At 43.9% G+C, this 13931-nt stretch overlaps 1 protein-coding gene across 3 annotated transcripts in view; it reads left to right on the forward strand.

Annotated features, from left to right (window-relative positions):
• Positions 1-686: 686 nt before the first annotated feature.
• The window catches only part of LOC124122574 (inhibitor of nuclear factor kappa-B kinase subunit epsilon-like), a 28051-nt gene continuing 14806 nt past the window's right edge, over positions 687-13931 (forward strand). Inside the window, exons 1-5 of one of the 3 annotated variants that reach the window (XM_046485636.2) lie at positions 687-771; positions 9863-10146; positions 10842-10979; positions 12818-12947; positions 13369-13459. In XM_046485636.2, coding sequence (XP_046341592.2) covers positions 9961-10146; positions 10842-10979; positions 12818-12947; positions 13369-13459 — 545 coding nt within the window. In that variant the 5' untranslated portion in view covers positions 687-771; positions 9863-9960. Of the gene's footprint in view, positions 776-6679; positions 6849-9862; positions 10147-10841; positions 10980-12817; positions 12948-13368; positions 13460-13931 lie in introns of those variants that run through there. The other 2 variants (XM_046485637.2, XM_046485635.2) reach the window with 2 other exon arrangements.

The following is a 13931-nucleotide window of genomic DNA, read 5'->3' on the forward strand; positions in this document are numbered from 1 at the left end:
TAAGTATTTGAAAGAACTGACCAACTCCAACACCCAACCAATCATACCTCGGACCTGAATATGAAGGAGAATATTTAATAAATCATGTACAATTAAAACGAGAGAGAGAGAGAGTAGTAGTAGTAGTAGTAGTAGTAGTAGTAGTAGTAGTAGTAGTAGTAGTAGTAGAAGTAGTAGTAGTAGTAGTAGTAGTGATTTTGAAGTAACGTTGTTGTTTTTCTCTTCAAACATTTTAGCGAGGCGACAAGCGATTTTACTTATTTATCGGAACATAACATAAATTTTAAACGACACCTAGGTAAAATTGCCAAGACTATATGCCTTTATTCAGCGGTTGAACTCTATAAGGTCTTAAGTCTGTGTTAGTTATCTTCAAAGCGAGACTTCCTTGATGGCCGCCTGAAGGTGTGTGGATGTGTCTCGACCGCAATTCACAGCTGCACGTGCTGTCAACGCCCAGTTTGAAAACAACAATTGAAACAGTTTGTGCTTAATGTTTAATTAGTTGTTGTTTAAACAAAGGTTGACATTATCCATGTATATTAAGCTCCCACAAGCAGCGTGCCGTGTGCGAAATACGCATCAGTCGGAAAGCGCACGTTAAATCTCCAAAGTAAGTAAGTAAGCGTGCACTGCTGGACTCAGTCACGTGATCAAGCTGGAACACGTAAGGGATTTTCCAAGCGGTAAAACCCATCTAAAAATAGATATGTTGTCGTCTCAAAATTCATTTGCAAATCTGACTGCGGACGAAGTAATAGGTTCAGAAAGGTAGGTACGCTTCATTTTCATCCACTATTTAAATAAGCTGGGTACATTTGTGAACACTATGTTTTCTACAGCGAGTTTGGCATATGGACCCTATGACTTTTACACGCATGCGCAAACATCATGTAAACAAACGCGACAAGCTTAGGATGTCACTTCATATCAGTTATTTACTGATTTGAAATAATATGATGTTTAAGTTTAAGCGATAAACATGAAACTACACCCAAACTTGCTGAAGGGTAGCATGCTTATCATTATTAATATACTAGTATTTGATCAGGGCTGGAGAAAGCTGATTCTTTATGAAATAACATTCTACGAGTGCCAAATGAAGTCATTTTGTGCATAATTAGACCCGCGTCAGTTTCTACACCGTCGACGAAGCATCGAATGACGCCGTATTTTCAAAAAGGAAGTAGAATGAGTTTTTCCATTAGTCACTGCACGGGAAGTAAATAGTTTTACAAATCCTCATTGACAATGACAGGTAGAATTAGTGCCAGGTCACTCTGATGGGTCATTCTACTTCACACAGAGGAACCAGAGTGCTTAAAATGAGGCCATACAATTCTGACTAACATGCGAGATAGATTCGTGCATGACCGCGATAAGCTGAATATGGATATTACGGGCGTGACAGTTGTGTGCGCTATATATAATAGATTGTATGGATATCCCCAGACGCTCAAAACTCCTCGAACGGACACGAAATCATATTTCCCTTAAAAGTACGAGAATCAACCCAAAAGAATACGAGAATGTGTACTTTACTTGGGAAGTGTTATCCCAAATATTAAGGCTGGGACGGGTAACTCGGGTAGGGTGGGTCCTGAGTAGGACCCGGCTACCCACAGGACTACCCGGACCCGTGGTTAGTCACGTGATATATTCTTTAATGACAAAAACTCTATTGTTACACTATAAGTCACTAATGTTCCCATTTCTTTCTGACTATGCACCCATTCCTTCTGACTTTTATATGTTTGAATAAAGATAAAACTTGATGCAGTAAACTTCAGTGTATGGAAGACCAGATCGTTTTACACGTGTATCTAAATACATTTTGCAGGGCTAAGGTCAAACCTTTCCAAATCGGACAGTTTGTACCTATCTCTAAATATCTACAGCGGGTACCCGGGTAGGGTCGGGTAATAAGGTGGCGGGTACCCGGGTAGTAAATTTGGACCCGTTCCAGCCCTACCAAATATAATATTAGTTCTATTTCCCTTAGGTTTTGAGACATACCCCACATCCCCTCAAACCTAAGTGTTTAGTTAGTTGACAACGTTAAAGATTTTCACAGATAAGTCAGTCATTGTACCATTGCATGAATGTGAAGCAGAGCAGAGTATGGACCCGCACCGGCGCAGTAGGGACGGTTTGTGGGCTTGCACAGCCTCTCTTATCTGTAGTCGAGGCCTGCAGTTGTGACGGGAGTTCATTCCTATTACATAGAGTAATGATGTGACGACGATAGCGGTCATTATTGACTTGAACTGGAAAATCGCCGAAATTCTGTCTGATTTGCTGACCTCGCCATACACAAAGTTAAAAAATCCCTCACATGTAACTTGACATGTCTATTTCAAGAAATCTGTTTCAAATGTATGTTGTACAAAAAGGTATAATATTCGTTTTACATTTAGGTATAATAGGTTGAACATGTAGGTATAATAGTGTTACATGTAGGTATAATAATGTTTTATTAATCCAATTAAAGTACACGAACAGATCTGAGATCAAGCAGAACGGTTTTGAAGACCGTATCATGGTCCTGTTCTGAATGAGTATAGTTTTACGCCGCTTTAAGCCATATCACGGCGGGAGCCACCAAAGATGGTCTTCACACATTGTTCCCGTGTGAGGAATCGAACCCGTACCTTCGGTGTGACGAGATAGCCTCTTGACCACTAGCCTACCATATGGTATCCTGACAGCAGATTCTGTACGGTTGTGTTACTCAAATACTAAATGCCGCTATGTAAGAGTGGGGACTCCTCGTCATTGCTATGTGTCACAATGTCGCTGTAAAGAGTCATTCGATTCCCACTGTCAAGGACACGGGTAGGAATGGCTGATCATGGCACAGAGACCCCGAATCATATACTAGCAGCTTACAGATTAGGGCAGGGACGAGTCAAAATTTACTACCCGGGTACCCGACCCCCTATTACCCGATCCTACCCGGGTTTCCACTGTAGGTCTCAAGAGTTGGGAACACAATGTCTAATTGGGAATAGTTACACCTTAGCCCTGGTAAAAACTGTTTAGATACATTTATGAAACCAGAGACCATACAATAGATATACGGTCTTTTATGAAACGATCAAATCATGCGTACACTGAGGTTGACTGAAGCTTTATCTTTACTCAAACATATACAAGTCAAAAGGAATGTGTGCATCATCAGAACAAAATGTGAACATTAGCGACTTGTAGTGTAACCACTGAGCTATAGTGAGTTTTTGTCATTAAACAATACATCACGTGACTAACCACGGGTCCGGGTAGTACTGTGGGTACCCGGGTCCTACTCAGGACCCATCCGACCCGAGTACCCGGGCTACCCGTCCCATCCCTTTCAAGATGCACGCCTAGATACAGAATACTACTCTCGTCAATGCCTCAGTTATCGATCTGTTATATATCACTGTAGTAAATTGCCACACTCCCTCAAATGTAAACAAACATTTGTGATAATATTTCGTGTGGAACTTTACATTCAAATATGGCAAACCACGTCATACAGAGCACGAGACATCTACATATATGTTATGTAATATCCAAGGTTGGGTTGAGATCCGCTGTTGATCGCCTTATTCGGGTCGAGTCGAAGTTAATGGTTGTAATGACGTCATGTCAGTGATGTTACGCAAATATATCATTCGTGACTAACTCGTGTCATTCAGGGACAAGCCGAATAGCAACCCGTGCCCCTCTCGTGGCCATTTTTGCGACCGGGTTCCGTCTTAGCGCAAACGGGCATACCTAAAACAATTGTCAACTCTTGGGTAATGGTTCACATATATGTCCCCATATATTATATATATTTCAGATGCAATTTACAGCACATCTGGACATGCGGAATTATACAGTATGATTGAACACATTTAACTGTGTCTTGGGTATCTGTTTTTAGATTGTTTCTGAGGCATTCTTTGTCTAAGAACTTGAAATCATTCGCGCATTCTGATTGGTTTGTCATATTTTCGCACAAAACATTCATCGATAGGGGTAGGCTTCTTCTTGTGGGTTACGGAAAGGGGCGAGTGGTGACGAATGGCCAATATATAACATAGCTATGCGATAAATCGCAAAGAAAATGATAACGTTTATTTTACGTCATTTCTGGAGACTCGAACATGCGCTCGCAACTTGATGACGTCGTATATTGGACGATGTTTTTGTACGGTGAGTGTCTCGTGAGTTGTTCCCCATAGGTGTAGCTGATCAACGTAGGTAAACGCGAAGACCGAACGATCTCATCCCAAACCGGGAGAGATATGACAATCGGGTTTGGGAGAAAAGGTACAGGTAATCGACGTGAGGATTGTGAGAATATGCGGGAAATACCCATCTGTGCATGAAATGGACTTGTCCGACATTGCCGAGGCCGGATTCTATTGAGGGAGTCATCATTATTTAAATACGGGTATATATATTTGAGTGAGTGAGTTTGATTTTACGCCGCTTTTAGCAATATTCATGCAATATCACGGCGGGGGACACCAGAAATGGGCTTCACACATTGTACCCATGTCGGGAATCGAACCCGGGTTTTCAGCGTGACGGGTGAACGCTTTAACCACTAGGCTACCCGACCGCCCCTATATATATTTGAAGCTTGCACATTTTATCATCACCATTAAAGAGGCTGTACATTATGTTGAAAAGAAATAAACGACGAGTGGGAGCTCCGCCCTAAACCTCGTGGTTTAATGTCCATGCAGTGTTTTATTGTACGATAAACAACTCCCACTCGTTGTTTATGTCCTAAATATAGCACAGTCTCCTGGGCGTGGCACGGCACGCCCATTCCTTGTGAAGGTACGGGGGTCTCAGCAGACTTGGTGCAAGTGGAGCTTGTTTCCCGTGTATATTTACACTGCACGCCCATTCCTTGTGAGGGTACGGGGGTCTCAGCAGACTTGGTACAAGTGGAGCTTGTTTCCCGTGTATATTCACACTGCACGCACTACACCCTCATCTGCACTGGAATAACTAATAGACAACTATTTGCTTATTAAACAAACGGGGACACAGTTGGCCTAAGGCGCCCAAATCGCTGTGCAGAGTTGCGTCTCCTGGGCACGCCAGAAAATTTTGATTGTGAGTTCGAATCCCGGTTCACCCCGATTATGTTTCTAGGTTTGTCAGCACCATACCCGTGCTCGTGGTTTCACCAAAGTGGTAAACGTCTGAGGCCTGCATCACTTCGGGATTTCCTCCCACAAACAACTGACACGCCGTGATATAACTGCAGTGCCATTCAAAGCGGCGTTAAACCCAACTCACTCACTCACTCACTCACTCACTCTTAAACAAACTTGATTTACAATGATGTTTAAAATTGTGAAATTGCAAAAGAATGGAACAGAATGGAAGCGTGAAATCACACACAGGTTCAATGTGTGGATAGCTGAGACGCATTACAAGCACATGGGGGACAAGCACCAACTAAGGGGAGGTAATTTGGATTGGGCTTACTCGCCTTTCAGATTATTACACCTGTTGCGACCCCCACCTACCCATTTCAGTGAATCACAACCGGTTGTCTAGCTGGACATTATATCGTACAAACTGCGCACATATACGTTTTGTTTATTTGTTTGTTGTTTTACAACAGTCTCGGTCTGTCGGGCAGGCGGGTATTTTTAACACTGCATACTGTCTGACTGACTGACTGATATAGGAGATTTAACGTGCGCTTTCCGACTGTAGCGTATTTCGCACACGGTGCATACTGTACACACAGATGTCCATTTATAGCCACGCTAGTTACATCACGTGTTGACGTCATGACACAATGGTTCGTCTGTGTGTAAGATACAGGGCTGAACAATCAGTGGACACTCAGTCTTACACGAGGTACGCGGGGTAGATAAACACTCTCCAGCTGTGTGTCACTGGTGACAATCACGTTTTCCTTCCTGCTCGGAGATTTACAGAGAATGCGGATATCGCGGTAACCAGCACGCAGAGATATTGCACACCAGGACCTAAATAACGTGATCCTTTCAAAAATCCCCGAACACATCCCGTTATTTGAATACAGCGTGTTAGAAGACGACGTGTGTGTGTGTGTGTGTGTGTGTGTGTGTGTGACAGTTAGCTCATCAGGTCCATATTTTGGTCAATGACGTATATCTGTTTAATCTGTTGGGGGCTTAAGTCCAATGGGCGATCTCTCTCGATGTTATACTTTCCACCCATCCCTTCCTCTCGAGTCGTCTGTTCAACTCATGTTAAAAACATAATAATAATTTCATCATGGTATCCACTGAAGTGTGACTGACTGTTCACAGCTGCCCCAAAAGGTCTCGTCAATCGGACACCTGTCACACTGGTGATAACAAAGGCATGGAAAAACCCAAGGCCTTGCTTCTATTTATAGCTCTGACGGCTCTGAACTTCCCGATGATGTTAGCAATCAAGCTGTTGACATTGGCAACAAGCGACCTTTGTTTGCGACATTTGTTTCTGTAAACAATACTTTGCAAAGCTTCCTTATTGCATCATTATTCTACAAGGAAGGTTAAAGGTTATCATAGATAAAACGAATTCGGGCCCATTTTATATGCAAACTTTGAATATAGTTTCAGTAGGTGTTATCAATCATGTTTGGTAAACTATGATACAGTTATTGTATTTCTGCCACCGAGAGAGAGGCCAGTTTGGCATCATGGTGATGTAGCCAGCACTGAATCTGTGAACACGAGGCTGCTCCCCCTTGGGGAACACGCCAATAGACGTGCTCCCAGTTGTGGTCAATTGATCGTAGTCGTCAAGGGTGTGTTGTTAGATACGCCAGCCAACGTTGTTGGTCTGTAGACGACGAATGTCTGTGCAACGCTGAGGTAGGTGAACGAATTGAACGAACGCTTATTTTAATGATAACAGTATGATTTTTGGAAGTTGAGAGTGAATGAGTGAGTATGGTTTTACGCCGCTTTTAGCAATATTCCAGCAATTTCATGGCGGGGGACACCAGAAATAGGCTTCACACATTGTACCCTTGTAGGGAGCGAATCGAACCCGGGTCTTCGGCGTGAGTAGCGAACTCTTTAACCACTAGGCTACCCTACCGCCCCGGCAGCTGAGAGGGTACTACTATTACACTAGAATTCCTCTCAGAAATAAATATGGATTCCAGGTGGAACTGTTTTTAAATACGATGTCGGTACTCACTCTAGCCGTGTGACACCACGACTGTGTTCTGTCTGGGCTGTATGAATGACATTAAAATGGGCAGTACCCTATAATAGGACATTAAATGTCATATATCAATTCCGTCCACACGGAACACTGGGCAAGAGGGTCTAGCACCCGGCGTTTGTCGTAAGAAGCTGTTAATTGGGTTTCTTTTATTGTTCTTTAGTCAGGTGCACAATTGCCTTGCCTTTGTATGTGTTTGTGATTCATAAACACATGCTCATGATGTAGTCGGAATCGCACAATTGACTCTGCTTTTGGCAGAATCTTCTTATGAATATCGAAGGTTTGTCGCTTTTATTTACACATTGTTCCCAGGGGGGAATAGAACCCGGGCCTTCGTTGTGACGATCGAACGCTTTAACCACTTGGTTACACCCTCGCCTCTTATCTGTAGAGTATTAACATAGGGTTTGCATTTGTTCTCTAAAAGTGAAAGCGAAAGTATATTCGAAACTGAAAATGGGCCAGTTTCAGGGAAACTTTGTGACCAGCCTTGCACGCCTCTTTTAGAAGTACATGGTTAACGAGATGTTTTTTCAAAACTTTAAATAGAACTGGTGACTAAAAAAGGAAACTTCTAAAGCATAACAAATGTTATATTTGGGATAACACTTTCTTAGTAAAGTTCAGATTCTCGTGTTTTTTTGGGTTGAGTCCTGTCCAGGATTCGAAAGTCACACTGCCAGAGTGAGGCGCCTAATCGCCAGCACACAAAGTCAGGGATCTAACCCACTCAGCCACAGAGGCTTCCACAAAAATGAAAGTCCGACAACTGGTAGTCTAGAACACGTACTTTGAGTACCCCTCTGACAAGTGTAAATTGGCACGGCCCCCAAGGCCGAAATCTTTGAATACACAATGCCATTTAGAAAGTGGTCAAATGTAACAAATGTTATATTTGGGATAACACTTTCTTAGCAACGTACAGATTCTCGGAGTCGTACCAATTTACACTTGTCAGAGGGGTACTCAAAGTACGTGATCTAGACTACCAGTTTATGGAAGCCTCGGTGGCTGAGTGGGTTAGATTGCTGACTTTGTGTGCTGGCGATTAGGTGTTGTGCAGAGTTGCGTCCCTTGGTCCTGACAAAAAATCATGCGTTCGAATCCCAGATTTGTCCTGATTATAGTTTTGCGTTTGTCAGCACCATACCCGTACTCGTGGGTTTGTCAGCACCACACCCGTACTCGTGGTTTTGTCAGCACCATACCCGTACTCGTGGGTTTGTCAGCACCATACCCGTACTCATGGGTTTGTCAGCACCATACCCGTACTCGTGGGTTTGTCAGCACCATACCCGTACTCGTGGGTTTGTCAGCACTATACCCGTACTCGTGGGTTTTTAACTAAGTGGTAAACGTCTGAGACCGGCCTCTCTTCGGGATGTTTCCCCACATCAAACTGAGACGCCGTGATATAGCTGGAGTACGGTTCAAAGCGGCGTTAAATCTAACTCCCTCCCTCACTCACTCACTCAGTGGATGGACATGATTTTAATACATATCTACGAACTGACTAATATGTATTATGGACAATATCAGACACGGTTTCTAAGAAACGGGTGCATTTAAATCTACACATCGTTTCAAGCATACCACCCGTGTGACCAGGAATCGAACCTAGGTTATCGGCGTGACCGGCGAACACTGTAAGCAGTAGGCTAATACATCGCCCTGACCACTCCGTGAGCAGTCTCATCAATCTAGATGGACGAAGAAAATCTGTTCAGATGTTCATCTGACCAAAATCTAGTTCAACATATAGCATCAGTGTTCATGACACACGCCCATGAGCGAACCATGTACATACTGTTTGTTGAGCGAGTGGGTATTGTTTTACGCCGTTTCCAGCAATATCACGGCGGGGGACACAAGAAATGGGCTTCACACAACCACTAGGCTACCCCCCCACCGCCCCACACACATACATAACAGATGAAGATAACATAATCTATAATCGTAACTACTTCTATTTGAGGCTATAATAAGACCATTGTTACGTCCATATCTATTCCGAATGCGGAAAAACGGGCGTTTTACATGAATAGCACATTCGTCATTTTCTTTCCGGTAAGATTGGGTATGTTAGAGTCAGAGTCCCTGACTGGTTCCGATTAAGATCCTTGTTCTGTCGGCTCGATGGTTGCGAATCAATTCGACTTTCCTCCTAGATAACGTTGTCCCGTGATATAAAAGCGGCGTTAAACCCAACTCACTCACTCACTCTCTCTTGCTGATAAGCTCCCGATCGTCACATTCACCTTCGTAAATGAATTGTTTGTTGTTTAATGCCGCACTCAGACATATTCCAGCTATATGACGGCGGTCTGAATATAATCGACTCTGCACCAGACAATCCAGTGATTGATATCATGAGCATCGATCCACACAATTGGGATACGATGACAGACATCAACCAGGTCAGCGAGCCTGACCAACCGATCCCGTTAGTCGCCTCTTACGACAAGCATAGTCGCCTTTTACGGCAAGCATGGGTCTATCCCGGATCTTCACGGGTCCCTTCGTAAATGAAATGAAAGGCAATGTGTATGTGTGTTTCTGAGACAACATTCGTTTCATATTGATGGTCAATCGTCGATCATTTTCATACTGATTTGCAAGGAATGCGTGATTGGAATGGATTATATATTTTCAGCCAATCCAATGATGACGTCCGAGCTGAAGTGAAGGTCTTGCTGTGCTTGGTGCACACTGTCAAGACTACTCTCCTCTGCGGTTGAGGAGGTGCAATAAATGCTGCTAAGGATCAACGTCGGCGACGCCCTGACATGCATGTACATCGTGTTGGAACTTCTACAACTGCATACAATGCTTCGTGTCACAGACGGCTCTATTGGGCAAACCACAAGGCATTTTTACTTCAATAAAAATAAAATCGGCACGGGAGCCTCGAGTGACGTTTTCATCGGCGTTGAAAAAGTAAGACTAAGTGGATATTGGCTGTGTATAGAAGGTCATTAGAGGGTTCCTCGCCTTCGGGAACAGGAACCCGTGTAAAGCCGTCAGTGGCTGTATTCCTTTTTAGACTCGGTCATCTACTGCTTGTAACTCTGTCTTTCACGGTGGATGGTAGCTATAGGGCGGGGCATACGTTTTGCGAACACCTGGTGTCATCACTGTAACAATGTAGGTTTTGATTGTGATGCTTCTGTTTTGGTAGTGTGACAGAGGTGTGTGACAGAGGTGTGACAGAGATGTGTGACAGAGGTGTGTGACAGAGGTGTGTGACAGAGGTGTGAGACAGAGGTGTGTGACAGAGGTGTGACAGAGATGTGTGACAGAGGTGTGACAGAGATGTGTGACAGAGGTGTGTGACAGGTGTGACAGAGGTGTGACAGAGGTGTGACAGAGATGTGCGACAGAGATGTGTGACAGATGTGTGACAGAGATGTGTGACAGAGATGTGTGACAGATGTGTGACAGAGATGTGTGACAGAGACGTGTGACAGAGGTGTGACAGAGAAGTGAATATGAACATCCCTTTTGCCTGGACGTTGTTCGTGACTTGTATACGGTATCGCAACATGATGTCGGTATCGGATACACAGTGATTCTTGTTGCATGTCACTCGTGTTGGGAATCTCCAGCAGTTTACGTTCTATTGTCTTTGAAAGGCGACAGGCGAAACCCATGCGTTGAAGATCTTCAAGGATGCCCAATGGAGCAACTCTCAAGAAAACGTTCGAGAAGTTGAAGCTTTGACGAGAATGTCCCATCGAAACATTGTGGGCTATTTTCGACGAGAAGAGGAGGTGAGTACGTTTTTGTTACTATTCATTTATAAAAAAAAGTAATATAAGAATGTCTTTATCATTGTGAAACACATTCTCTAGTGGGTGTCGTTCTGATATAGTCCCTGTCGAATGACGGTGCTATGTTAAATACTAGTATAGAAGAAGTGATCATAATGACAGTAAGTGTGTAGACGGGAACTAGGGCTATACTTTGGGTCCTAGGTTGTCCTATTGCCAGTGCCAGTGGTGACATGGGGGTCCTAGGTTGTCCTATTGACAGTGCCAGTGGTGACATGGGGGTCCTAGGTTGTCCTATTGACAGTGCCAATGGTGACATGGAGGTTCTAGGTTGTCCTATTGACAGTTCCAGTGGTGACATGGGGGTCCTAGGTTGTCCTATTGACAGTGACAGTGGTGACATGGGGGTCCTAGGTTGTCCTATTGACAGTTCCAGTGGTGACATGGGGGTCCTAGGTTGTCCTATTGACAGTTCAAGTGGTGACATGGGGGTCCTAGGTTGTCCTATTGACAGTGCCAATGGTGACATAGGGGTCCTAGGTTGTCCTATTGACAGTTCCAGTGGTGACATGGGGGTCCCTAGGTTGTCCTATTGACAGTTCCAGTGGTGACATGGGGGTCCTAGGTTGTCCTATTGACAGTGCCAGTGGTGACATGGGGGTCCTAGGTTGTCCTATTGACAGTTCCAGTGGTGACATGGGGGTCCTAGGTTGTCCTATTGACAGTTCCATTGGTGACATGGGGGTCCTAGGTTGTCCCATTGACAGTTCCAGTGGTGACATGGGGGTCCTAGGTTGTCCTATTGACAGTGCCAGTGGTGACATGGAGGTCCTAGGTTGTCCTATTGACAGTGCCAGTGGTGACGTGGGGGTCCTAGGTTGTCCTATTGACAGTGCCAGTGGTGACATGGGGGTCCAAGGTTGTCCTATTGTCAGTTCCAGTGGTGACATGGGGGTCCTAGGTTGTCCTATTGACAGTGCCAGTGGTGACATGGGGGCCCCAGGTTGTCCTATTGACAGTGCCAGTGGTGACGTAGGGGTCCTAGGTTGTCCTATTGACAGTTCAAGTGGTGACATGGGGATCCCTAGGTTGTCCTATTGACAGTTCCAGTGGTGACATGGGGGTCCTAAGTTGTCCTATTGACAGTGCCATGGAGGTCGTAGGTTGTCCTATTGACAGTTCCAATAATGCCATGTAGGTCGTAGGTTGTTCTATTGACAGTTCCAATAATGCCATGGAGGTCCTAGGTTGTCCTATTGACAGTTCCAATAATGCTATGGAGGTCCTAGGTTGTCCTATTGACAGTTCCAATAATGCAAAGGATGTCCTAGGTTGTCCTATTGACAGTTCCAATAATGCCATGGAGGTTGTAGGTTGTCCTATTGACAGTTCCAATAATGCCATGAAGGTTGTAGGTTGTCCTATTCACAGTTCCAATAATGCCATGGAGGTCCTAGGTTGTCCTATTGACATTTCCAATAATGCCATGGAGGTCCTAGGTTGTCCTATTGACAGTTCCAATGGTGACATGGAGGTCCTAGGTTGTCCTATTGACAGTTCCAATAATGCCATGGAGGTCCTAGGTTGTCCTATTGACAGTTCCAATGGTGACATGGAGGTCCTGGGTTGTCCTATTGACAGTTCAAATAATGCCATGGGGGTTCGTAGGTTGTCCTATTGACAGTTCAAGTGGTGACATAGGGGTCCTAGGTTATTCTATTGACAGTTCAGTTCAATTTCCGGAAACCAAGTGACTGCCATAGAGACCTCGTTCTTGTTTCGTAGATGAAACAGGGCTGTGTGTTGTCCATGTGTTTCAATGCGGGATGTTTTGTCAGTGTGGCACAGGTCGAGGAGTTCTTGTGATGGAGTACTGCTCCGGGGGAAGCCTGCACTCCTTTCTCCAGCAACCAGAGAACATGCACGGTCTGGATGACCAGCAGTTCCTCATCTTTTTAAATGACACATGTAAGTAGTAGAAATAATGATAATAATAATAATAATAATAATAATAATAATAATAATAATAATGATAATTTAAAAAACCCAACAACAATAAATTACTTCAATCTGTAAATAATAAATAATAAAAAATAGGCCATTTATATTGCGCATATTTCCACACCACTCAGGGACATGCTCAAAGCGCTTTTACTATCCCGGTCACTGGATCAGTGTGCAGAATCATTCTCAGCTCCCTTGGGAGTATACAACCCAAACTGCCTGTTAGGCGCTAGAGGGTGTACATCCACATTGCCATGGAGACGCCACACATGTTGTTCAGACTGACGGTGCTGCTGTGAACATATCGCCCCCAAGAACCGTTCCTGCGATCGGTTATCATGGTAAGATATGTTGTAATTTGGTACTAAATTTCTGTTTCATGAAGGCCAGGGATGGAAGTACCTCCGGCAACGTGGCTTTGTGCACCGCGACATCAAGCCGGGCAACATCCTGAGAGACGTCAAGCCAGATTCAAGGTTTGTAACGCCCTGTGGTAGCCGCGCGGGTTTTAGAGATAAACGCGTCTAACCCACTTTAACACGAGGTTATGATGGCCATAGTGCTAACATCGCTTTGTGAAACGGGGCCCTGATTGTTGAAGCCTCTTGTTTATGAACTGAAACATTTATATGACAATATATTTTTTTAATTAACAATTGTAGACATTATTCAATTCTGTACATGTTCACGTCACAACACACATTTTTGTATTGATTATACAGTAAACTACGGTTATAACGAACTCAAAGGGATCATAAATTTTAGTTCGTAATGACCGTAGTTCGTTATAAGTATATATACAACATATATACAACAAATGGCCTGGACTAAAAAAAGTAAGTTCGTTATTTCGGTCAGTTCGTTATAAGAGTGTTCGTTATAAACGTAGTTACTCTATTATATTTTGAATTATATTAGAATGGAGCGGTTCTAATTACGTGGAACACA

Source organism: Haliotis rufescens, unplaced genomic scaffold, assembly GCF_023055435.1.
Source record: "Haliotis rufescens isolate VD_foot unplaced genomic scaffold, xgHalRufe1.0.p SCAF_71, whole genome shotgun sequence".
Lineage (NCBI taxonomy): Eukaryota > Metazoa > Mollusca > Gastropoda > Lepetellida > Haliotidae > Haliotis > Haliotis rufescens.